Raw genomic sequence first — 23468 nt, forward strand, 5'->3', positions numbered from 1 at the left:
TCTGCAGATCCTCTCAAGCTCTTTCAGGTTGGATCGGGAGCATCGCTGCACAGCTATTTTCAATTCTCTCCAGAGATGTTAGATTGGGTTCAAGTCCGGGCTCAGGCGGAACCACTCAAAGACATTCAGAGACTTGTCCCGAAGCCACTCCTGCATTGGCTTGGCTGTGTGCTTAGGGTTGTTGCCCTGTTGGAAGGTGAACCTTCACTCCAGTCTGAGGTCCTGAGCGCAGGTTTGGCGCAGGTTTTTTTCAAGGATCTTTCTGTACTTCGCTCCGTTCATGTTTCCCTCGATCCTGACTAGTCTCCCTGTCCCTGCCGCTGAAAATCATCCCCACGGCATGATGCTTCACAGTATGGATGGTGCCAGGTTTGCCTTTTACTGAGTAGCTTCCGTCTGGCCACTCTACCATAAAGGCCTGATTGGTGGAGGGCTGCAGAAATGGTTGTCCTTCTGGAAGGTTCTCCCATCTCCACAGAGTTGCTCTGTCAGTAACCATTGGATTCTTGGTCAGGGAAGTTTGGTCAGGAAGATGACCAAAGCCATTCTCCCCCAATTGCTTAGTTTGAATGGACGGCCAGCAGTTCCTTCTTCCATTTAGGAATGATTTTGAGGCCAGCGTGTTCTTGGGGTTCTTCAATGCTGCAGAATCTTTTTGGTACCCTTCCCCAGATCTGTGCCTTGACACAATTCTGTTTTTGAGCTCTACGGACAATTCCTTACGTTTTTGCTCTGACAGGTGTGTACTAGAGGTCGACCGATTAATAGGAGTGGCCGATTTTAATTTGGGCACCGATTTCAAACTTTATTTTTATACCTTTTTATTTAACTAGGCAAGTCAGTTAAGGACACATTCTTATTTTCAATGACTGCCTAGGAACTGTGGGTTAACTGCCTTGTTCAGGGGCAAAATGAGAGGTTTTCACCTTGTCAGCTCAGGGGTTCCAATCTTGCAACCGCACAGTTAACTAGTCCAACGCTCTAACCATTGCACTCCACGGGTAGCCTGCCTGTTACACAAATATAGTAGAAGCCAAGGTAAATTGCTAGCTAGCATTAAACTTACCTTATAAAAAAACAATCAATCATAATTACTAGTTATAACTACTGATCCAGTTTAGCAGGCAATATTAACCAGGTGAAATTGTGTCATTTCTCTTGCGTTCATTGCACGCAGAGTCAGGGTATATGCAACCGATTGGGCTGCCTGGCTCATTGCGAACTAATTTGCCAGAATTTGAATTATGACATACATTGAAGGTTGTGCAATGTAACAAGAATATTTAGACTTAGGGATGCCACCCTTTAGATAAATTCCTGAACGGTTCCGTATTTCACTGAAATAATAAACGTTTTGTTTTCGAAATGATAGTTTCCGGATTCGATCATATTAACGACCAAAGGCTTGTATTTCTGTGTGTTATTATGTTATAATTAAGTCTGATTTGATAGAGCAGTCTGACTGAGCAGCAGCAGGCCCGTAATCATTCATTCAAACAGCACTTTCGTGCTTTTTGCCAGCAGGTCTTCGCAAGCACAGCGCTGTTTATGACTTCAAGCCTATCAGCCTAATGGCTGGTGTAACCAATGTGAAATGGCTAGCTAGTTAGCTGGGTGTGCGCTAATACTGTTTCAAACGTCACTTGCTTTTAGATTTGGAGTAGTTATTCCCCTTGTGCTGCAAGGGCCGCGGCTTTTGTGGAGCGATGGGTAACGATGCTTTGTGTGGCTGTTGTCTGTGTTCCTAGTTCGAGCCCAGGTAGGGGCAAGGAGAGGTACGGAAACTATACTGTTACACTGGCAATACTATAGTGCCTATAAGAACGTCCAATAGTCAAAGGTATATGAAATGCAAATGGTATAGAGAGAAATAGTCCTATAAATACTATATTAACTACAACCTAAAACCTCTTACCTTGGAATATTGAAGTCTCGTGTTAAAAGGAACCACCAACTTTCATACGTTCTCACGTTCTGAGCAAGGAACTTAAACGCTTTTTTACATGGCACATATTTTACATGGCAGACATTTTTACATGGCACATATTACTTTATTCTCAAACTTTGTTTTTGTATTATTTAAACCAAATTGAACATTTCATTATTTATTTGAGGCTAAATTGATTTTATTGATGTTTTATATTGAGTTAAAATAAGTGTTAATTCAGTATTGTTGTAATTGTCATTATTACAAATAAGAAAATTGGCAAATTAATCGGTATCGGCTTCTTTGGTCCTCCAATAATCAGTATCGGCGTTGAAAAATCATAATCGGTCGACCTCTAGTGTGTACTTTTCCAAATCATGTCCAATCAATTGAATTTACCTTCTTGTAAAAAGAAGTGATAGTCAGTCTCTCCTCAACTCTTAGCCAAGAGACTGGCATGCATAGTATCTATATCAGCCCTCTGATTACAATTAAGAGCAAAATGTGCTGCTCTGTTCTGGGCCAGCTGCAGCATAACTAGGTCTTTCCTTGCACCACTGGACCACACGACTGGACAATAATCAAGATTAGACAAAACTAGAGCCTGCAGAACTTGCTTTTTGGAGTGTGGTGTCAAAAAAGCAGAGCATGTCTTTATTACTGCCAGACCTCTACCCGTCTTTGCAACCATTCAATCTATATTTTATGACCATGACAGTTTACAGTGTAAGGTAACGCCATGTAAGTTAGTCTCCTCAACTTGTTCAACAGCCACACCATTCATTACCAGATTCAGCTGTGGTATAGCACATAAGGAATGCTTTGTACCAAATACAATGCTCTTAGTTTTAGAGATGTTTAGGACTAGTTTATTACTGACCACCCATTCCAAAACAGACTGCCACTCTTTTAAGGGTTTCAGTGACTTCATTAGCTGTGGTTGCTGATGTATATATGGTTGAATCATCAGCATACATGGGCACACATGCTTTGTTTAATGCCAGTGACAGGCATTGGTAAAAATAGAATAGAGGGCCTAGAGAGCTGCCCTGCGGTACACCACACTTCACATTAAAGAAAACCCTTTGAGTTCTATTAGATTGCCAAATTGTGGAATCAGAACTGAGGTTGAAAAGCCATAACACACACCTTTTTTCAACAACCGGTTATGGTCAATATTATCAAAGGCTGCACTGAAATCTAACAGCACCGCTCCCACAATCTTTTTATTATCAATTTCTTTCAACCAATCATCAGTCATTTGTATCAGTGCAGTACATGTTGAGTGCCCTTCTCTATAAGGATGCTGAAAGTCTTTCGTTAATTTGTTTACAGAGAAATAGCGTTTATTTGGTTTGTAATGTTTTTAAGAGCTGGCAGCAAGCTTATCGGTCTGCTGTTTTAACCAGTAAAGGCCGCTTTACCACTCTTGGGTAACGGAATTACTTTGGCTTCCCTCCATGCCTTAGGACAAAGACTTTCCTATAGTCTCAGATAAATAAAAAAATATGACAGATAGGAGTGGTTATAGAGTCAGCTACCGATTTACATTGTGCTGAGTCGGTTCCGGAAATAAGTGTCTCACCCTTTTGAAAATAGTTTTTTGAACTATTTTGGAAAGCAATACATTTTTCCATTATCAGATCTGCAAATGGTCTAGCTTAAATCCAGGGAAAATGCTTAATATCGCAAACAATTCAGCTACCATAATCCCCAAAATGAATCTTAACTGAGTGCTGCCCAGCGGGCAAAGCCAGTTGACATGTTTATCACAACCAGACATTGGTTGAAATTACATTATTATGACATCATTTCAACCAGTTTTGCCCGCAGAGTGTAAACTCTGCAAGGTGAATGTAAACATAGTGACGCAGTGGTGTGGTGATTTGAAGGACAGTGGTGTGCAACTAATTTTCCCCTTCCTCTCGCCCCATCCTTCTGCCAGGCTTCTCCCACTCGGCGTTCACCTTTGGCATAGAAAGCCACATCAGCCAGTCCAATATCAACGGAGCCCTGGTTCCCCCTGCTGCCCTCATCTCAATCATCCAGAAGGGCCTGCAGTACGTGGAGGCAGAGGTCAGCATCAATGAGGTCAGTACCCACAACACTAACTTTCCTATTTACTGACTGTACCCCAAACTCACCGAGTGGTATACCACATTTTGCTATATACCGGGATTGATGCATGGACCGGTTTGGGGTTTTACTTTACAATCTATAACGGTATTTCAATGTTTGGTTAGTTAAATGTGATACGCAACTCAGGCAGGTATGTCTGTTTTTATCATTCACTCCGTTTGCTACTTGAGTCGTCGTTCTCCCTCCTGCTGCATGCCACTTCCAAACACAAAGCCCTGCCCCCTGTCACACAAGGAGAGAGTAGATGTTCGACCACGGAGTCACGGACACTTTCTTGCCGTTCACTCGGCAGTCTGCATGGTCAGATAGATGGAACAAGACGTTGGTGAAAACTCTGCTGCTTTCCATGTGTTCTATAATTACACAAACTAATAGTAGTTTGCAGACAGTAAGATACACTATCTGCTAGTTTGTATTTTCTTAGCCATTTGTGACTAAAATAAATATTTTTAGATGCTAATCGCTAGTTAGCTGGCTAGCTAGCTTGCTTGCTAAATATACTCAGAACAAATGTATAAAGCTAATACAGCCTGGTACCAGTGCTGGTGTAGGCCTAGATGAGCATATTGTTTGTGCAACAATTTCTTAAATCAGAGAAGAATAGGTGAAACATATGTTAGCTACATGGGTTAAGAACATCTCATTACGGTCCCCTGGAAAAATTGACCAACACTTTGGTTTCTATCCTGTCAATATTTCATTCATTTTCATGTCAAACAACAATGCACAACAAATATTATGGCTGAACTTAAACGTGCTGGTTGATAAAATACCTGTATTTATGGGAAAGATGTTTGAAAAGGGTATTTTGTTTTTAAAGGATATTGTAAATTGGAATGGTAGAGTTATCAGAATTGTATGGAAAGGTCTGCTCAATCCAAGAGTACAACCAATTTATTACAGCGTTACCCCAAGCAGGTAGGAGGCAGGTAGGATGTAGGGAACTGGTCTGTCTGCCCAATATAAAGGATCAAAACTGGCAGAGAAATAAAAAATAGCATAAATAGGAAAGTAAATCAGTTTCATTAGAGGTCCCAGATGTGCTCAATGGGATTGAGATCTGGGCTCTTTGCTGGCCATGACAGAACACTGACATTCCTGTCTTGCATTAACCTCTCTGTGATATGTGGGACGGTAGCGTCCCACTTGGCCAAAAGCCAGAGAAAATGCAGAGCGCCAAATTCAAATAAATTCCTATGAAAATCGAACTTTCATGAAATCACACACGTAAGAAACCAAATTAAAGCTACACGTGTTGTGAATCCAGCCAACATGTCAGATTTCAAAAAGGCTTTCCGGCGAAAGCAAACGATGCTATTATCTGAGGATAGCACCTCCATAAACAAGACAGAACATTTCAACCCTGCAGGCGCAGAAATAAAAATATAAATCATACCTTTGACGAGCTTCTGTTGGCACTCCAATATGTCCCATAAACATCACAAATGGTCCTTTTGTTCAATTAATTCTGTCCATATATATCCAAAATGTATTTTTTTAAAGTAAAGCGGTCACGACGGGGCAGACAATGCAATGTCTTTTTTTGTGCATGCAAAACTCTGCTGGCACCCAGCCATCCACTGACGCGATGTGATCATTCTCGCTCATTTTTCAGAATAAAAGCCTGCAACTATATCTAAAGACTGTTCACACCATGTGGAAGGGAAAAGAATCTGGTTGATATCCCTTTAAATGGAGGGAAGGCATGCAATGGAACAGGGAGTTTTCAAAATAAGAGGCACTTCCTAGTTGGATTTTCCTCAGGTTTTCGCCAGCAATATCAGTTCTGTTATACTCACCGACAATATTTTGACAGTTTTGGAAACTTTATAGAGTTTTCTATCCTAATCTGACAATTCTATGCATATTTTAGCTTCTGGGCCTGAGAAATAGGCAGTTTAATTTGGGTTACTGCCCCCTACACACAACAGGTTAAACCCTTTACAATGAAGATCTGTGAAGTTATTTGTATTTTTACGAATGATCTTTGGAAGACAGTGTCCTGAAAAAGGGACTTTTTTGTTGTTGTTGCTGAGTTTATAAAACTACCCAAGATTCAAGACTTTGTGCTTTTCAGATAAAATTATTATATAGAATTCCAACATAATAAGAATTTCAACATAATGTTGACTATTTGGGGCATTCAATCATCGAAGCTCTGCAGATTTTGTTGTGAGGATACAGAATCAATAGACCATTTATTTTGGTATTGCCCTCAGGTAGCCTGTTTCTGGTCTCAGGTTCAGGAATGGCTGACAATGCAGAACATTGATCTAAAATTGTCCCTATAAATAGTGCTGTTGGGAGATCTGGAGAGACCGGATCAGTCAATTAATAATATACTAATACTCTTAGTATAAGTATTTATCTTCAACTCGCTGTCTTTGGATTCTATTCGATTATGTCAAACATCACAGCATAGTTGAAAGATATATGGTGCGTAAAAATCCAAAGAGGGTGAGAGATCTGAAGGAAGGGAGTGGAGTTTAAAAAAAAATTATTTTAGCATTATTTAACTAGGCAAGTCAGTTAAGAACAAATTCTTATTTTCAATGACGGCCTAGGAACAGTGGGTTAACTGCCTGTTCAGGGGCAGAACGACAGATTTGTACCTTGTCAGCTCGGGGGTTTGAACTTGCAACCTTCCGGTTACTAGTCCAACACTCTAACCACTAGGCTGCTGGGTGGGGGATAGAATGACGGTCAAAGATGAGTATTAAAAAAAATGAAGTCTAAAACAAAACTTAAGTTTGAATGAACGGTGTGGGACAGTGTTTTTACAGCTAATGCCTGTTTGCCCGAGGCTGATGCTGTGCTGGTGTTTGTACGCATGCATATACACACACTCTCATTCAAATCTGCACATACACGGACACATAGGTAAATAGTGCCATACATGCACTCAAACATATTCAGTTGGCCTTGCTGTTATGATTTTTGTTGTCCTTTGTTGTTTTTTTTGCATTGTTGTTTTCTGTTTTTCTCTCTCTTTTGTTCATTTTGTTGGTGTATAGGGGGGGTGGAGAAATTGAAAAAAAAAAAATCTGAGTGGAGGGAGGGGGGTCTCGAATGGTTGAGGTGCAGCTCTTGGAGATCTGTGGGGGGAAGGGGTCTTGGAGGGCTGGTGGTTGGGAGCTTAGGCCGGTGGCTGATGGAGCACTGGTTCAGGTCCCCGTTTTTTGACCTTGTGGGAGATCTGCCGACGTGCCCTTGAACAGGGCGTTGACCCTGGTTGCTTGTATGTCGCTCTGGATGGGAGTCTGTTAGATGACTAATGTGATGTAGTTGTTGAGTGGCTTTACGGCAAGTATGTTTTAATCATTCAATAATAAAGAAATAAATGCATTCAAGGAGCTCCCTGCCCACTATATCATGCATATCATGCAGCCCTGCATGGCACAGTGTGGAAATTATAACAAAAGTGCAAGAAATGGTTTAAAATATCGCCCAGCCCTATGTTAGACATATCTGTTTAAATATTAAAAGATTAAGAACAAAACATCAAATTTTAACTTTTGAGTGGAATTCCCCTTTTTTAATGAAAATGTTTCTGAACCTGTATCACTGGTCAATGGCAACTGCTGTGTTGAAACCCTAACACATGTCTCGGGTCGCGTTAATGCAGGATGGTGCGTTTTTTACACAGAAAAGGAACGTTCAAATGTAGAAAAGTTCTTGCTTCATTTTGTAAACGGATATCTAAAGTGCTTCCTATTGAAAATTCAGTTGCACTTCTCCACTGGGATTAAATATATTTGCTCTTGTCATTGAACCACCAGACAGCGCTCTGACTGATGTGTAGGTTACTTTTCTCTGGTACTTTCGTCCTGTGTATTTTTTTTATTTTTTTTCTCCAGTCGCAAATTTAAAATGCAAGATTAACTTCAAACAAAACATTAGGAAATGTAGCTGGCTACATTCTTTCTATTATAAACATTTTAAAAATATGCATAGTTTTTGAAAAAAATAAATTTTTTCTTTGTACGCTAATTTACTTGTGTGGCTGGTAGCCAAATAGATTAGCACTTCTGTTGTCATTGATGAAAACGGTTTTCTGCCTCATGCATTTTGTGTGAAGAAAAACTAGAGTTGCACGCCCTGTATCACTCGATTGAAGCAACAAAAAAAACACTTGACTTTCAATGTGAAACTAGGAATGGGCATGAGTACTCAAACTGATGTCACAACTCAATATTTAACCCGGAGATCATTTTTTTTTACAATACTGTAAATGATTTGGTCAACGTTGTCTTGAAGACGACGTTCATTTGCTTTGATTCTAGTGTGACATTTGTACATGTGCATTTGTGGTACACAACAAAAAATAAACCAGGCCAGGCATCACACGGTTCTGCTCGCTAAATTCCCTTTCTCCTCTGTCTCACTAACTCGTTTGCCATCCGACCGCGCCCTTTACACAGAAGTGCTGAGTGCGACTACAGAAATAAATGCGTATAAAACTGTATTTAACTGATGGGATAAACGAGCTACATTTTTTTGCACAAATTCAAAATGGACTGGTTGAAGTAGGGAAATGTGTTCCCACAACAAGCTGCAGTTTTGGAATAACTGTGTAATTTTCCTCATAGGCTACTTTGTGGTTATCACTACAGCCACAAAGTCAAAGTTGGCTATTGTAAAAATTCATGACAAAAATTTGCTGAATTTGTACTTTTCTGTGTGAAAAACGTATAATCCTGCGTTAATGCGAAATGTGTCTTAATTTCAACCCCTTTGAATCAAAGAGGTGTGTTTGGGGCTGCCAGAATCGACATCCACGTCTTTGGCACCCAGGGAACACAGGGTTAAAACTGCCTTGCTCAAGGGCAGAACGACAGATTTTTACCTTGTCAGCTCTGGGAATCGATCCAGAAACTTTTCGGTTACTGGCCCAACCACTAGGCTAGCTGCCGCCACTTTTGAAGATTATGTTCCACGATATAATATAACCAGTTACAGTTTCATAAAAATAATGTTAAATGGATATATGAGGCAATTTAGCAATAAGGATTCGTTATCTGTAATGGTTTTTTGATAAATTAGGCATTGTTACGCACTGTTGGCATATAGATAAATAATGTTCACATTGTTTTCCTTGTTCTAAAAATAGCTCATGCGAGTACAGTCAAAGGCCAAATGCCCATTCCTATATGAAATGCAGATTAAATCCCAGATTTTTTTGACGGTCAGCGTTTTGAAAATGCAGATTTCTGAAAGCTAATGCTGCAACCCCTGTATCGTGTCATCCAGGATGGCACTCTGTTTGACGGGAGGCCCATCGAGTCGCTGTCTCTGATCGACGCTGTGATGCCCGATGTGGTGCAGACGCGGCAGCAGGCCTACCGGGAAAAGCTGGCCCATCAGCAGGCAGCCGGGGCTGGCAGCGCCAGTGGCACCCAGGGCCCCCAGCCCGGCAGCACCAAGAATGGAGAGGGTGGAACCGCTGCCAACGGCGAGGAGAATGGCGCCCACGCCTTAGCAAGTGAGCAGAACCTTTCATTATGACACCTCCTTTTTTATTTTTGTTGAATTTTAGACTTTTTTTCCCTTTCGTAATAACATGATATCATAACCAGGGCTGGGATCAAATCCAATTTTATTTGAAATTCCAATTCCATTTTTTATTAACTTGTTGAATTTTAATTGTAAAAACATTTACTCAGTTAATTAAATTAATGCACTTAGTATCAAAAATTTACTGCAGGATTTGTTTGAAATAATTTCAACTGATTTTGTATATTTCTAGTATAGCGAAGCTGTCTGAACATTGACATTATCGGCCTGAAGACCTGAGGGAATTGAAATCAAATTGGAATTTGGGGAATTCTTGGGGATAATATTGAACTAGAAATTGAATTCACCTAACATTGGAATTGGGAGGATTGGAATTGAGGACTTGAATTGTCTCTGAATTCAAAGACTGACCTGGAATTTGAATTGAATTAAAAGGAATTTATTGGAAGAGGGAATTGAATTAAGATTGGACAGTACAAATGAAAAAAAGTACAAATGATTTACAATACATAGACCTACATAATCACCTCCTTGTGTTTAAGCACAACTGATGATGGAGATTGTTTTACCTTTTCCTCTCCATCATTCCTACTAACACTAGCATAGGTTTAGCTGCTACTCGACAAGCCTGACCAATGAAAATCTTGACGTTTCTTCCATCATGCATTTTAAGTGGTCGAAACTCCCTTCAGCCAATGCTTACATCAATCCCACACGTTTAAAAGATGATCAGGGAATGTCCAAGTGCACATTTAGGAGATTTAGGGGGCAGCCCAAGACCTCAATGTGATGGTAAGCGGACAAGATGGATATAATCCGCTTGATACAAAGTTGAGTCCTCTATCTAACTCTATGGTGTATTCCATCCTCTCCCACTCCAGACCACCATGCAGACATGATGGAGGTGGACGGGGATGTTGAGATTCCCCAGAACAAGGCCATGGTGCTGCGAGGGCACGAGTCCGAGGTGTTCATCTGTGCCTGGAACCCCGTCAATGACCTGCTCGCCTCAGGGTACAGAACCGACTCCTTTATCCTTCTGTTTCTTTTCTCTTTCTAACTTCTCTTTCTCTCTCTTTTGGTTTCACTGTGTGTCTTCTTCTCTCCTACTCCTCTCTCCTTTTCTCTCACCCTCCGATCACTCACTGTCTCCCTCTCCTTCTACTTCTCTATCCCTGTTTCTAGAGAAAGACAGCCTAAAGATAAATGCTTATTGTTCGTAAAGTAAATTCCCCCTTCATATAGCATTGGCAGTTTTCATGATTAGTATGCGTTGACCTACATTTTGATGAGTAGAACTTAATCAAGGAAGTTTACAACAGAGTGTTGGTGGTAAACTTAAGATAAAGCATGTGTATATTTGGCAGGTTTATGTACTCTCGCATCTAATTTAATCCTGAGAAGTGTTTTATTAGCCCTTTTCACACATACCCTTATACAGTTTGAAAATTGAAGATTTGGGCACTAGTAAGTGCCTAAATTGGAACGTAGTGGCTGTACAGTAACCTGCTATACATTACCTCCGAGCTCTCTCCTCAGAGTGATTTATTTAAAACGAGGCTCAATTTGGTGAGTAGAAAGACAATGTTTTCAGGGATACACAGACAGATGTTCAATTTAGTTTATTCTGCATGTTCTTTGGGATTTTCTAAATGGATTAACAATTCCACATTGAACGTTGCATGGTGATGAATTACGGCCATGACATCTGTTTGGTGAGTAGGCCTAGGCTTAATGATTCTGTTCCGAACCGAATGAGCCGATGTTGGTTTATTGAGTCGAACACGTGCCGCAGCAAATGCACCTGAAATGCACTCATGACTCTTTTCTATGCGCACCAAAATTCCGACCTGTTTCTCTGAATCGCCTTGTGAAAGCCTAACACTGTAAGATCGTATTTTATAACTCAACTAGTCATGTTGGCAATAGAGCAAGCTTTCAAATCATGCCCACCTGATCCAGATTGCTATTTAAAATGGACCGCTTTTGGATTGCGTAAACAACAGTAGTTGTGTGATGTTGGGGATGCAGGGTTGTATTCCAAACGAAACAACTACAGTGTGCTTGCTCTAGTTCCTCAACGGCACAGCTAGGAGAGCTAAAAAAAAAAGTTACTTTTAGTTGAAGACTCTTCTTTTAGACATAAAAGTGTATTGAAAATGCTTAGGAATTACGTACACTTTGGAGATGTGTGTGTGTGTGGCCACTTGGAGACCCCAGTTAGTCCTCTCATACATTTTTTTATCTTATGTGGCCTCCTACCCCACATCTTCCAGGAATTAGTCTTGTCATTTCACTGAATGTATTGTAAGATTGAATTTAGCCCTATCGCTATAGTCCAATTCCCACGAGTGTAAAGGGTTAATGTTGCTATGTTTTAGGCTGACAAGCAGCCAAAGAAGTTTCACATTAGACGACAGTGTGTAACGTGTGCGTGTGTGTATGTGTGTGTGTATGTGCGCGCGCGCAGGTCTGGGGATTCAACGGCGCGGATCTGGAACCTGAGTGAGAACAGCACAGGCAGCTCCACCCAGCTGGTGCTGAGACACTGCATACGGGAGGGGGGTCAGGACGTACCCAGCAACAAAGACGTCACCTCACTGGACTGGAATGTGGGTTAGAGAGAGAGAGAGAGAGTGTGTGTTTGAGGGGTGGGGGCAGACAGACTGTGTGTGTACACACTCTGGTGTGCGTGTGTGTGTCTCGGCTGCCAAAGGCATTCTCTGGCAGCGCTTCCCAACCGGATATATGGGACTGCTTCATTCCCTCCCATGGAAAATGCAGGGCTTTCACTACCGCTACTCAGAATATAGACTTACAGTAGAGCAGGCTGTCATTTCTCCCTGATCTACAAGTTGCTGGAGGATACTGAACCAGCATTTTTAAGTACTTTTGGCCAAATCACAACTCGAGATGTAGGAAAAACGGACTTTCTCAAATGTTTGTCATCAGGAGATTTAATCCAAGATTTGAGTAATTCACATAAATCTCAAGTTAGGATCAGTGCCATGTTTTGTCCTAATTTTGGGTGCAACAGAAACCCAGAACTACAGGTTATTGAAAAGGTTTGGTTTTGGTCCCAAAAATGACTAACTGAGGAATTTCTATCTTTCAGAGTGAGGGTACGCTGCTAGCCACAGGCTCGTACGATGGCTTTGCCAGAATATGGACTAAAGACGGTAAGCAATTTAAAGATACACTATGGGCATGCTAATTGTTTACGTAAAATGTTGGCTTGAATCCTTAGTTTTAGGGGAACAATATAAACTTTTGCTCACAGGCGAGGGGAGGAATGATGCTTTCTGTCCAATTAGGTCATTATGGACAATATTTCTGTCCATTTAGGGGACCCCTTTGTGTGGCTCAAGAGCAACCTCGAAGGCAAAAGTTCCGTATTGCCTCTTTTTTTAATGTCAGAACTTTCACATCTCAACATTTCTAAACAGATTCACAGATGGTCTAAAGTACTGTTCTCTTGCTAACCAAGCACCATGACATGTTTTTTGCAGGTAACCTCGCCAGTACCTTGGGCCAGCACAAAGGTCCTATATTTGCCCTCAAATGGAATAAGAAAGGCAACTTTATCCTCAGTGCAGGAGTAGATAAGGTAAGATAATTGTTTGTGTGTTAAAGGTCCAATGCAGACATTTTATCTAAATTTTTACCCTGAAAGGATTTGATATCAAGTGCCTTACTGTGATTGTTTATTTTTTGCCATTTTCATTGAAAATAAAAATAGCTTCTTAGCAAAGAGCAATTTCTCAATTAAGATTTTTGCTAGGACTGTCTGGTTGTTGTCTGAGTGGGAGGGGAAAACTAGCTGTTATTGGCTGAGAGGTTTGGAACTCTCTTTCTTATTGGTCTATGTAACTAATTTACTGGCAGGCCAAAAATCCTTCCCACCAAAACAGGCAGAACTTTCAGGCGGTCGTTTCAAACAAATCTTACACTAAAAGGGCTTTATCATAATTGTAACAATTTCACAGTATTATTCCGAACTCATAGTGAAAATACCATGAGTGTACAAAACATTAAGAACAACCCCTCCCTCTTACTCATTCCAGTGTTTATCTTTATATTTATGTTCTACATTGATGAAGACATCAAAACAATGAAATAACGCATGGAATCATGTAGTAACTAAAAAAGTATAGTTGAGATTCTTCAAAGTAGCCACCCTTTGCGTTGGATGACAGCTTTGCCTTTCTCAACCAGCTTCACCTGGAATGATTTTCCAACCGTCTTGAAGGAGTTCCCACATGCTGAGCACTTTTCCTTCACTCTGCGGTCCAACTCATCCCAAACCATCTCAATTGGGTTGAGGTCCGGTGATTGTGGAGGCCAGGTCATCGAATGCAGAACATCACTCTCCTTCTTGGTCAAATAGCCCTTACACAGCCTGGAGGTGTGTTTTGGGTCATTAGCCATGCTGGTTAAGTGTGCCTTAAATTCTAAATAAATCACAGACCGTGTCACCAGCGAAGCACCATCATACCACCTTCTCCATGCTTCACGGTGGGAACCACACATGCGTAGATCATCGGTTCACCTACTCAGCGTCTCACAAAGACAGGGCGGTACGAACCAAAAATCTCAAATTAGTGCTTGATGGTTTTTGCGACTGCACTTGAAGATACGCCCAACGTTCTTGAAATTTATGTCTTAAAGTAATGATGGACTGTCATTTCTCTTTGCTTATTTGAGCTGTTTTTGCAATAATATGGACTTGGTCTTTTGCCAAATAGGGCGATCTTCTGTATACCACCTCTACTTTGTCACAACAAGTGATTTGCTCAAACACATTAAGAAGGAAAGAAATTACACAAATTAACTTTTAATAAGGCACACCTGTTAATTGAAATGCATTCCAGGTGACTACCTCATGAAGCTGGTTGAGAGAATGCCAAGAGTGTGCAAAGCTGTCATCAAGGCAAAGGGTGGCTACTTTGAAGAATATAAAATAGATTTTAATTTGTTTAAACACTTTTTTGGTTAGTACATAGAGGTCGACCGATTAATTGGAATGGCCGATTTAATTAGGTCCGATTTCAAGTTTTCATAACAATTGGTAATCTGCATTTTTTGGACACCGATCATGGCCGATTACATTGCACTCCACGAAGAGACTGCATGGCAGGCTGACTACCTGTTATGCGAGTGCAGCAAGGAGCCAAGGTAAGGTGCTAAGCTAGCATTAAATGTATCTTATAAAAAACAATCAATCTTAACATAATCACTAGTTAACTACACATGGTTTATGATATTACTAGTTTATCTAGCTTGTTCTGCGTTGCATATAATCGATGCGGTGCCTGTTTAATTTATCATTGAATCACAGCCTACTTTGCCGAATGGGTGATTTAACTAGGGAAATTGTCACTTCTCTTGCGTTCTGTGCAACAGAGTCAGGGTATATGCAGCAGTTTGGGCCGCTTGGCTGGTTGCAAACTCTGAAGACTATTTCTTCCTAACAAAGACAGCCAACTTCGCCAAGCGGGGGATGATTTAACAAAAGCGCATTCGCGAAAAAAGCACTGTCGTTGGACCAATGTGTACCTAACCATAAACATCAATGCCTTTCTTAAAATCAGTACACAGAAGTATATATTTTTAAACCTGCATATTTAGTTAAAAGAAATTCATGTTAGCAGGCAATATTAAACTAGGGAAATTGTCACTTCTCTTGCGTTCATTGCATGCAGAGTCCAGGTATATGCAACAGTTTGGGCCGCCTGGCTCGTTCCGAACTAATTTACCAGAATTTTACGTAATTATGACTTAACATTGAAGGTTGTGCAATATAACAGCAATATTTAGACTTATGGATGCCACCCGTTAGATAAAATACACAACGGTTCCGTATTTCACTGAAACGTTTTGTTTTCGAAATTATAGTTTCTGGATTCGACCATATTAATGACCTAAGGCTCGTATGTCTGTGTTATTATAATTAAGTCTATGATTTGATATAGCAGTCTGACTGAGCGATGGTAGGCAGCCGCAGGCTCGTAAGCATTCATTCATACAGCACTTTACTGCGTTTGCCAGCAGCTCTTTGCAATGCTTCAAGCATTGTTCTGTTTATGACTTCAAGGCTGTCAACTCCCGAGATTATGCTGGCAGTACTAAAGTACCTAATTAGAACATCCAATAGTCAAAGGTATATGAAATGCAAATGGTATAGAGAGAAATAGTCCTATAATAACTACAACCTAAAACTCTTTACCTGGGAATATTGAAGACTCATGTTAAAAGGAACCACCTGCTTTCATATGTTCTGAGCAAGGAACTTAAACATTAGCTTTTTTTACATAGCACATATTGCACTTTTACTTCCTTCTCCAACACTTTGTTTTTGCGTTATTTATTTGAGACTAAATTGATTTTATTTATGTATTATATTAAGTTAAAATAAGTGTTCATTCAGTATTGTTGTAATTGTCATTATTACATCTATATATTATAATAATAATCGCCAATTAATCGGTATCAGCTTTTTTGGTCCTCCAATAATCGTTATCGGTGTTGAAAAATCATAATCGGTTGACCTCTACTACATGATTCCATGTGTCATTTCATAGTTTTGATGTCTTCACTATTCTACAATGTCGAAAAATAATCAAAAAATAGAGAACCCTGGAATGAGTATGTGGAGAAAGCCATCTAAGAATAGAAGAAACCAGATGTTTTTTTCCAATGTTATGGAATTGTCATTTTGTCACGCACATGACGAAAAGGCTCTGACAATGTATCCTTCTCTCGTTTAGACCACGATCATTTGGGATGCTCACACAGGGGAGGCCAAGCAGCAATTTCCCTTTCACTCAGCGCCAGCGCTGGACGTGGACTGGCAGAGCAACAACACGTTTGCCTCCTGCAGCACGGACATGTGCATCCATGTGTGTAAGCTGGGCCAGGACCGGCCAGTCAAGACCTTCCAGGGACACACGGTACGGACTGGACTGGCCTCTGGCCTGGGTGCATCTCGATAGTCTCTTCTCCCCGTCACATTAACAATGGTTGTGTTAACATAGGCAGACCAATTCTGATTTTTTGTTCAGTTATTTGCAAAATATCTAATCTGATTGGTCAAAAGATCTGAATTAGTCTGCCTGTGTAAACGCAGCCATTGTGACTGACATTGATTAATCTCAGTAGTCTAAAGTGGCAGCCTCTGGGTCAAACGCATTGATCTGAATATAGAGGATAGGTGAAAGCTTTTGCCCATCCTGTTTCGTCACATCACTGCAGGAAGTGCCTTTGTACGTGCACCCTGTTTGTGCACTACCCATGTTATAAAGTTCACGCAAGTTTCCTTGTATCCTCCCTCCCTCATAACCCCTTTGACTTTTCCCTCTAGAATGAAGTGAACGCAATCAAGTGGGATCCTACGGGGAGTCTGCTGGCCTCCTGCTCCGACGACATGACACTCAAGGTCAGGACACACAGCTCACACACAACTTCCTAACTACTGCCAAATATGTCATTTCATGGAGTAGGAACGGTACAAAATAAGTGTTATCGGGGTCCACTTTTGGCTGTAGTTTATAAGCCGTAACTAGAATCTCTTCTTCCCAAGTCGGTTCATATAATTGATTGGAGTCCTCACGTCTCTTTCTCTCTCTCCTCTCCCCTCCATCTCTACCAGATCTGGAGTATGAAGCAGGACTCGTGTGTCCATGACCTGCAGGCCCACAGTAAGGAGATCTACACCATCAAGTGGAGCCCCACGGGGCCTGGGACCAACAACCCCAATGCCAATCTGATGCTGGCCAGGTAATATAAGGCTAGGAACCACTCCAACTCCCAGCATGCCTCTGGGGTTTGGGCTAAAAAGGGGTTTTGTGTCAAACAAATGCATTTAGGATCTGTACGTGATGTAGTATGGAGTCATGTATGTTCATTCTATGCTTCTCAATCTGTTACGTTCTGTTTGCCCCAACTGAATAGATCCCAGGATAGTCACTGTAATCAAATGAAAGTGAATGGTTCTTCTCTCCCTCTTTCCTCTCTTCCTTTCTCTCTTTCCTCTCCTCTTCCTTTACTCTCCTAAATTGCTTCGGGGCGCTGCACTGGGGCTGACCCTGTACTCCCTCCAGAGTGTGTCTGCTTTTCTGTGGCGTCTTGGAGGTTAGGAGCAGAGCAAAAGATGAATTTCCTTTCCAAGATGGACACTAAAGTCTTATTCCATCTCCCCCCCCAGTGCGTCGTTTGACTCGACTGTGCGCCTGTGGGACGTGGAGCGCGGCGTGTGCATCCACACGCTCACCCGCCACCAAGAGCCTGTCTACAGTGTGGCCTTCAGCCCCGACGGGCGCCACCTAGCCAGTGGCTCCTTTGACAAGTGTGTCCACATCTGGAACACACAGGTACAGGATGGACTGACACGGACTGACACACACACACACACACACGCTCTTCTCACTCATACGTCATTCACATCTCAAGACCAACTGTTTATTGCAGGGCTGGTCTGATGGTCGATGCATGGGTTTGAATATTTAGGTCCAAATCCTAACTTGAGATGTGAGCGCAAAACTCTGACTTTCACGTGAATCATGCGTTGATTTCAACCGGTGATTTGTTTGAACTATTCTCAAGTAAGGATTCAGCCCTAAGTGAGATGCATGTAAAACATGATTGAAATTGACTTGTCCCCAGTTCTCCTGTTTATCAATGTTTTGCTGATCACATCCGTCTGTCCGTCTGTCTGTCCGTACAGACGGGTGCATTAGTTCACAGCTACAGGGGAACGGGGGGCATCTTCGAGGTGTGCTGGAACGCCACGGGGGATAAAGTGGGAGCCAGCGCGTCAGACGGATCAGTAAGTCACCAGCCACCTCTTCATGGCCAGGAGTTATTTTCCTGATTTCAGAAGGAACAAATATTAGACCACAGTTAAAAGGTATATCTAGGGTCCCAAGTTTTTTTCTGGCTTCATTTATGGTCACTGATCACCTATTAGTGACACATATATATGGATGATGGCACTGTGCTAATAGCAACTCGCATGCCCAGCCCACCTTAGGATCTGTCTTTTTTCAGCCATCTATGTCCTGTGTTTTTGAGAGGTGCCAAATCCAATTCTAACTTCAATCTCGCTGGATTGATTGCTTTCATTCTACTCATCATACTCTTTCATACCTGTTGTCCCCCCCGTTAATGTTACGACCGGGAAAATGTTTGGAATGACCTGTCGAACACACCCCGGTAATGGCTGAAATGGGCTCAATGGAATTCATCGTCTTTCCAGTGAATCTATATGAACGCTAAAGCTTTGTCAGGGATTTAACACATCTCGGCACTTGCATTACACACAAAAAAGTTCTCATTTGATACAGTTGAAATGTTTTCAAATTAGATGAGCTGAAATGAAACAAATTTCCGAATGTGAACACTCTGATTATAGTGGTATTTTATCTGATCTCTCAAACAATGTAAAGTGTGTATACTGTAGATGGGTGTAATCTAGAGCCGAGCGTGTTGATTTTTTAATCAGAGCGTATCCTGCTATTGACATTCTTGTTGAATTATGCAACAGAAAGTGACAACAGTATTTAAAGAGGCAGTCTAGAAAAGTGTAGGTAGGCCTAAACGGAGGACGTTTTTGTGGTTGTAAGCCCTATTCCACCTAGGGTTGTGGCAGTCCTGAAATTGTCAGCCAGAGACCGTCAAGCAAATAACTGCCAGGCTCACAGTAATTAACCGTTAATTAGCATAACCAAGTTTAGCATCTCCTGGCTTCCACACACATCTTACAAGCCACTGACGCAAACCTTTGGAACATCTACTTAAGAAATCTATTTAATATAGTCTACGCAATCACAATAAATTCATGATTTATTTTAGACCGGTCTAAAGAAACATGATATGAAGAAAATGTAGTCTATTTCAGAAGAACAGAATAGCATACTCGGAGTTGTCCTTATGTTAGGTCCTGATCTGGCTATGCCATATGGCTGTGGGCTACACTAGTTCATTTAGCAGATTTGCTTAGAATTCCATTTTTTTTTTATGATTTTATAGTATGAAGAATACAATTGAACATAGCTTAATAAAATAGAAACAATATTTTCTCAATGATTCCAGAGGAAGTGTGCACATGCGACTATTCTGTGTTGAGCGGTTAACGAAGAAATGGTATATGCTTAACTTTAATTGTGATACAAAGGTTGGGCTATATGTTTTGATGTTTAAGACATTCTAAGGCTGCATGATGAGACTAATGATTTGAAAAAAGTCGGAATCTGCACACCATCAGTATCCCATTCACAATTTGACAAGCACTTGATAATATTCTCACCAGGCCTTGAATTTCCCGGCGGAATCCCCCTTGTGTGGCCCTTAAAAAAAAATCTATGCCTCTTGTGGCCATTGTGCCCTTGGCCTGAATATGATAGGCTAATTGTAATTCCCTTCTCTTGGCTGCCATGCTCCGACGCACCTCCCAAGGGAAAACGGAGCGCTGAGTACCAGGCAGTAAGCAAGTTTGTTAGGCTGCTAATGACCATCCGCAACATCAGAGCTTGGAGAAGCCTAGTTGCCGTGACTGAACGGCCACGTGGAATTTGACTGCTGTCATGACTCGTGGTCCCATGTGGCTCAGTTGGTAGAGCATGCCCAGGGTTGTGGGTTCGATTCCCGCCGGGGACCAGTACTGAGAAAATGTATGCACTCACTACCACTGTAAGTCTCTCTGGATAAGAGAGTCTGTGAAATGACAAATGTAAAAATGTGACACACAATATAAAATAAATACCTGATACCATTTGAAAATAGACTTGAGTATACATTCTCTTTCCATGACATAGACTGACCAGGTGAATGCTATGATCCCTTATTGATGTCACCTGTTAAATCCACTTCAATCAGTGTAGATGGAGGGGAGGAGACAGGTTAAAGTGAGGGTTAAAGTGAAAATGTTTTATGTGCTATAATTCATTAAATACATTATGGATTTAAGACATTCAAAGAGTTTAGTGTCTTCATCCATTGTCCAACTGTTTCATTTAAAAATATATTTATTATTATTATTATATATTTTTTTAATCGTGGCAAATGATCTCTAGATGTAGGTCCTCGGTTGGTAGAGCATGGCACTAGCAATGCCAAGATGGTGGGTTAGATTCCCGGGACCACCAGGAATCGAACTACCTATCCAGTTTTCAGTATCTGTTTTACTCATCAAGTGTCGGTATTACAGCTAGAGCAGTAAACAATGTTTATTTTTATGTCAATAGTTGCAGCTGTGGAGTAATTAATCAAACGGATAGTTTGTCAATAGGCTTGAGCATCTACGGATAATCTGTAAGGGATTGTCCTAGTGCATTGAGACCCACCACCAATTATCTCCTTGCATAATGCAGTGTCTATTGACGGGGACGGTTAGGAAGCCGATAGCTATCGTTCTGACTGGACTTGAGAGGTTTTACACATTGGCACAGCTGAGTTCTAAAATTGAATAATGAAAGGAAGTGTTTTTCAGCAGTGGAAACAGCACTACTTAGACTAATAATGGATGTGTGTTTCTTATTGTTAAGGCCAGGGGTTTCTCTGGTCACATGGTCAGAAAAAAACAACAACCTTGCCCTGCTCATTACATTTGACCTTTAACCTCTCCCTCTCCGTTCCAGGTTTGTGTACTAGACCTGAGGAAATGACGCTCGTTTGGGGAGCCATGGACCGACTACGAATGTGTACATAGCCAAAATGACTGTCCCAGCCTGTCGTCTACACTGCTGTAGTCCCATCAGAAGCCATGGCCCATCCTCACAGCCACCACCACCACCATTACCATCACAGCCAAACAGAGCACCCCAACACCCCATAAACACAGACTACCCCTCCAGAGAAGAGGTCAAACTAACCCCCAGCAAAGGGGATCTGGACTTCCCTCAAGTCCGACTCAGACCCACAGGAGAGAAAAAGGACTATATTATGGTCACCGAGACAAAAATCATATTGAAGAGAAGAGGACCCATTGCATACATACCAAAATATCTGCAATTTGTTGTTTGTTTTATTTATTTTTTATCCTTTATACCAGAAATGAGAAATGTTAAGCTTTTTTCCCCCCATGTTGTTGGTGTGTGCATATTGTACATGTCCACATTTTTTGTTGTCCTGTGGCCATTTTGTTTTGCTGTAGGTTTGTGTTACATGTCGAGAGAGGTAAGGTCAGTAGGATTTTTTTTCTTAAATTTGGGTTTCAAACTGATATTGGGAGAAATCATTCATTTTGGCACTGTCCATGCATGTTTTTGTGGTTCACAAATACATTGAACAACAAATATATATTTATAAAGTTGAAATAGGTTCATTTGTTTTCAATTCAAAGCTTCAAACAATTAAATTCAAAGTTTTTTTTTTCAGTTTGCCAAAATCCTTTTATTAAACATTTTTGGGAGAGCAGTTAGAGGGGATTAAAGGTGCCATATGCATACTTGTACTTCTTATTACCTTTAAATGGCTTCAGGTGTGCAAAACTGTTAGCTTAGTAGATATCTGAGAATTATAATAAACTCTTGGACTAAAGATCATCACTGCAGCTACTAGAAAGCCCCATCCTCTTACATTCTAACTACATGTGATGTTAGATTTGAGTGTAATGGATTGGTTAGGGGAAGTTGCAGACACTGATCTAAGGTCAGTTTGGCGTTTTCTCCCGTAATGGCTATGGCTAGGATTGGGGGATGGTAAGCTGATCCTCGATTTGTGCCTCTCGGGGAGCTTTTAGCCAGAATATAGGGATGGCAGTGCTTTGGGTAGCTCATGAATGACAGGACAACCCACATTCAAAGCCACAATGTCCTACAGGCGGGTTGTGTTCAGTAGGACACTAAGTAGCAACAAGTTTTGCAATGGAAAAACACGTGTTTCACTTTGGACACGTTCAATTAGAACCTCCACGTTTCAGAACGATTTCTCCCTATTGAACACTCTCCATGTATCCTGATTGGTTGATAGAGGATGTTACCATTAACATCTGAGCTGTGCTATTCACGATATGTTGTACCTCCACTGTCCATCGCGTGCTGAGCTAACAAATGCTAAATGATAATCAGACTAAGCCATCACTTAAGTTTATTTTTTGCTTTGTTTTGTTGACCGGTCTTGCTTGGTAATTAATCTGGACATACTGTAGCTGTCTTGATTTCAGCAGTAACACTTGCATAGAGTGGGCGTGTACTGTACAGAGGACCTTCATAGCACCTACATAAGTATTACGCCCGGCCCTTTCAAATGTCTGCAGTCAGTTTCAACCATGCTTCCTTCAATCGACAACCAACTCATCACATTTGAAATGTTAAGGCTGGGCAACCTTATTGCAATTTGTCATGTTGAACAAAATGTTATGATTGTCATTGACTGTTGATGTCTGGGATCTAGTGATGTTTATGTTGATGTCTTCAGGTGTCATGTTTAGGTGGTTGACTCCGACGTCAAAGTTAGACGGTAGTTTTCGGGCCCGAAAGAGGTCTAAAGGCGTCCGCATGCTTCAGTTTGCCTGTTGGCTAGCCAAAGTCGGCTAGGCGAACTGAACAAGTGTGCTCGTATACTTCCGTAAAAGACCTTCACTTAAAAAAATTGAAACAAGCGGCAATAGTACTGTTTCTCCATTTTGAGACACCGTAGCCAGTATACACTTTCTCAAAATAATCTGAATTAATCTAAGATTAATCTAAATCCTGAGTTATTATATATTTTTTTACCTTTGTTTAACTAGGCAAGTCAGTCAGTTAATTCTTATTTTCAATGACGGCCTAGGAACAGTGGGTTAACTGCCTTGTTTAGGAGCAGAACAACAGATTTTTACCATGTCAGTTTGGGGATTCGATCTGGCAACCTTCCGGTTACTAGTCCAACACTAACCACTAGGTTACCTGCC

General features: G+C 41.1%; 1 protein-coding gene across 7 annotated transcripts in view; it reads left to right on the forward strand.

Moving 5' to 3' along the window:
* The window catches only part of LOC110530054 (F-box-like/WD repeat-containing protein TBL1XR1), a 35389-nt gene extending 12222 nt beyond the window's left edge, over positions 1–23167 (forward strand). For 6 of the 7 annotated variants that reach the window (XM_021612837.2, XM_036985603.1, XM_021612836.2 and 3 more), the window contains 13 exons: positions 3873–4018; positions 9317–9548; positions 10462–10594; positions 12051–12192; positions 12696–12759; positions 12926–12967; positions 13090–13187; positions 16348–16530; positions 16941–17015; positions 17229–17356; positions 17784–17949; positions 18303–18404; positions 21214–23167. In XM_021612837.2, the coding sequence (XP_021468512.1) occupies positions 3873–4018; positions 9317–9548; positions 10462–10594; positions 12051–12192; positions 12696–12759; positions 12926–12967; positions 13090–13187; positions 16348–16530; positions 16941–17015; positions 17229–17356; positions 17784–17949; positions 18303–18404; positions 21214–21240 (1538 nt within the window). In that variant the 3' untranslated portion in view covers positions 21241–23167. The remainder of the gene's footprint in view (positions 1–3872; positions 4019–9316; positions 9549–10461; positions 10595–12050; positions 12193–12695; positions 12760–12925; positions 12968–13089; positions 13188–16347; positions 16531–16940; positions 17016–17228; positions 17357–17783; positions 17950–18302; positions 18405–21213) is intronic. The other variant, XM_021612839.2, reaches the window with a different exon arrangement.
* Positions 23168–23468: the final 301 nt, after the last annotated feature.

The sequence above is a fragment of the Oncorhynchus mykiss genome, chromosome 8 (genome assembly GCF_013265735.2).
Source record: "Oncorhynchus mykiss isolate Arlee chromosome 8, USDA_OmykA_1.1, whole genome shotgun sequence".
Lineage (NCBI taxonomy): Eukaryota > Metazoa > Chordata > Actinopteri > Salmoniformes > Salmonidae > Oncorhynchus > Oncorhynchus mykiss.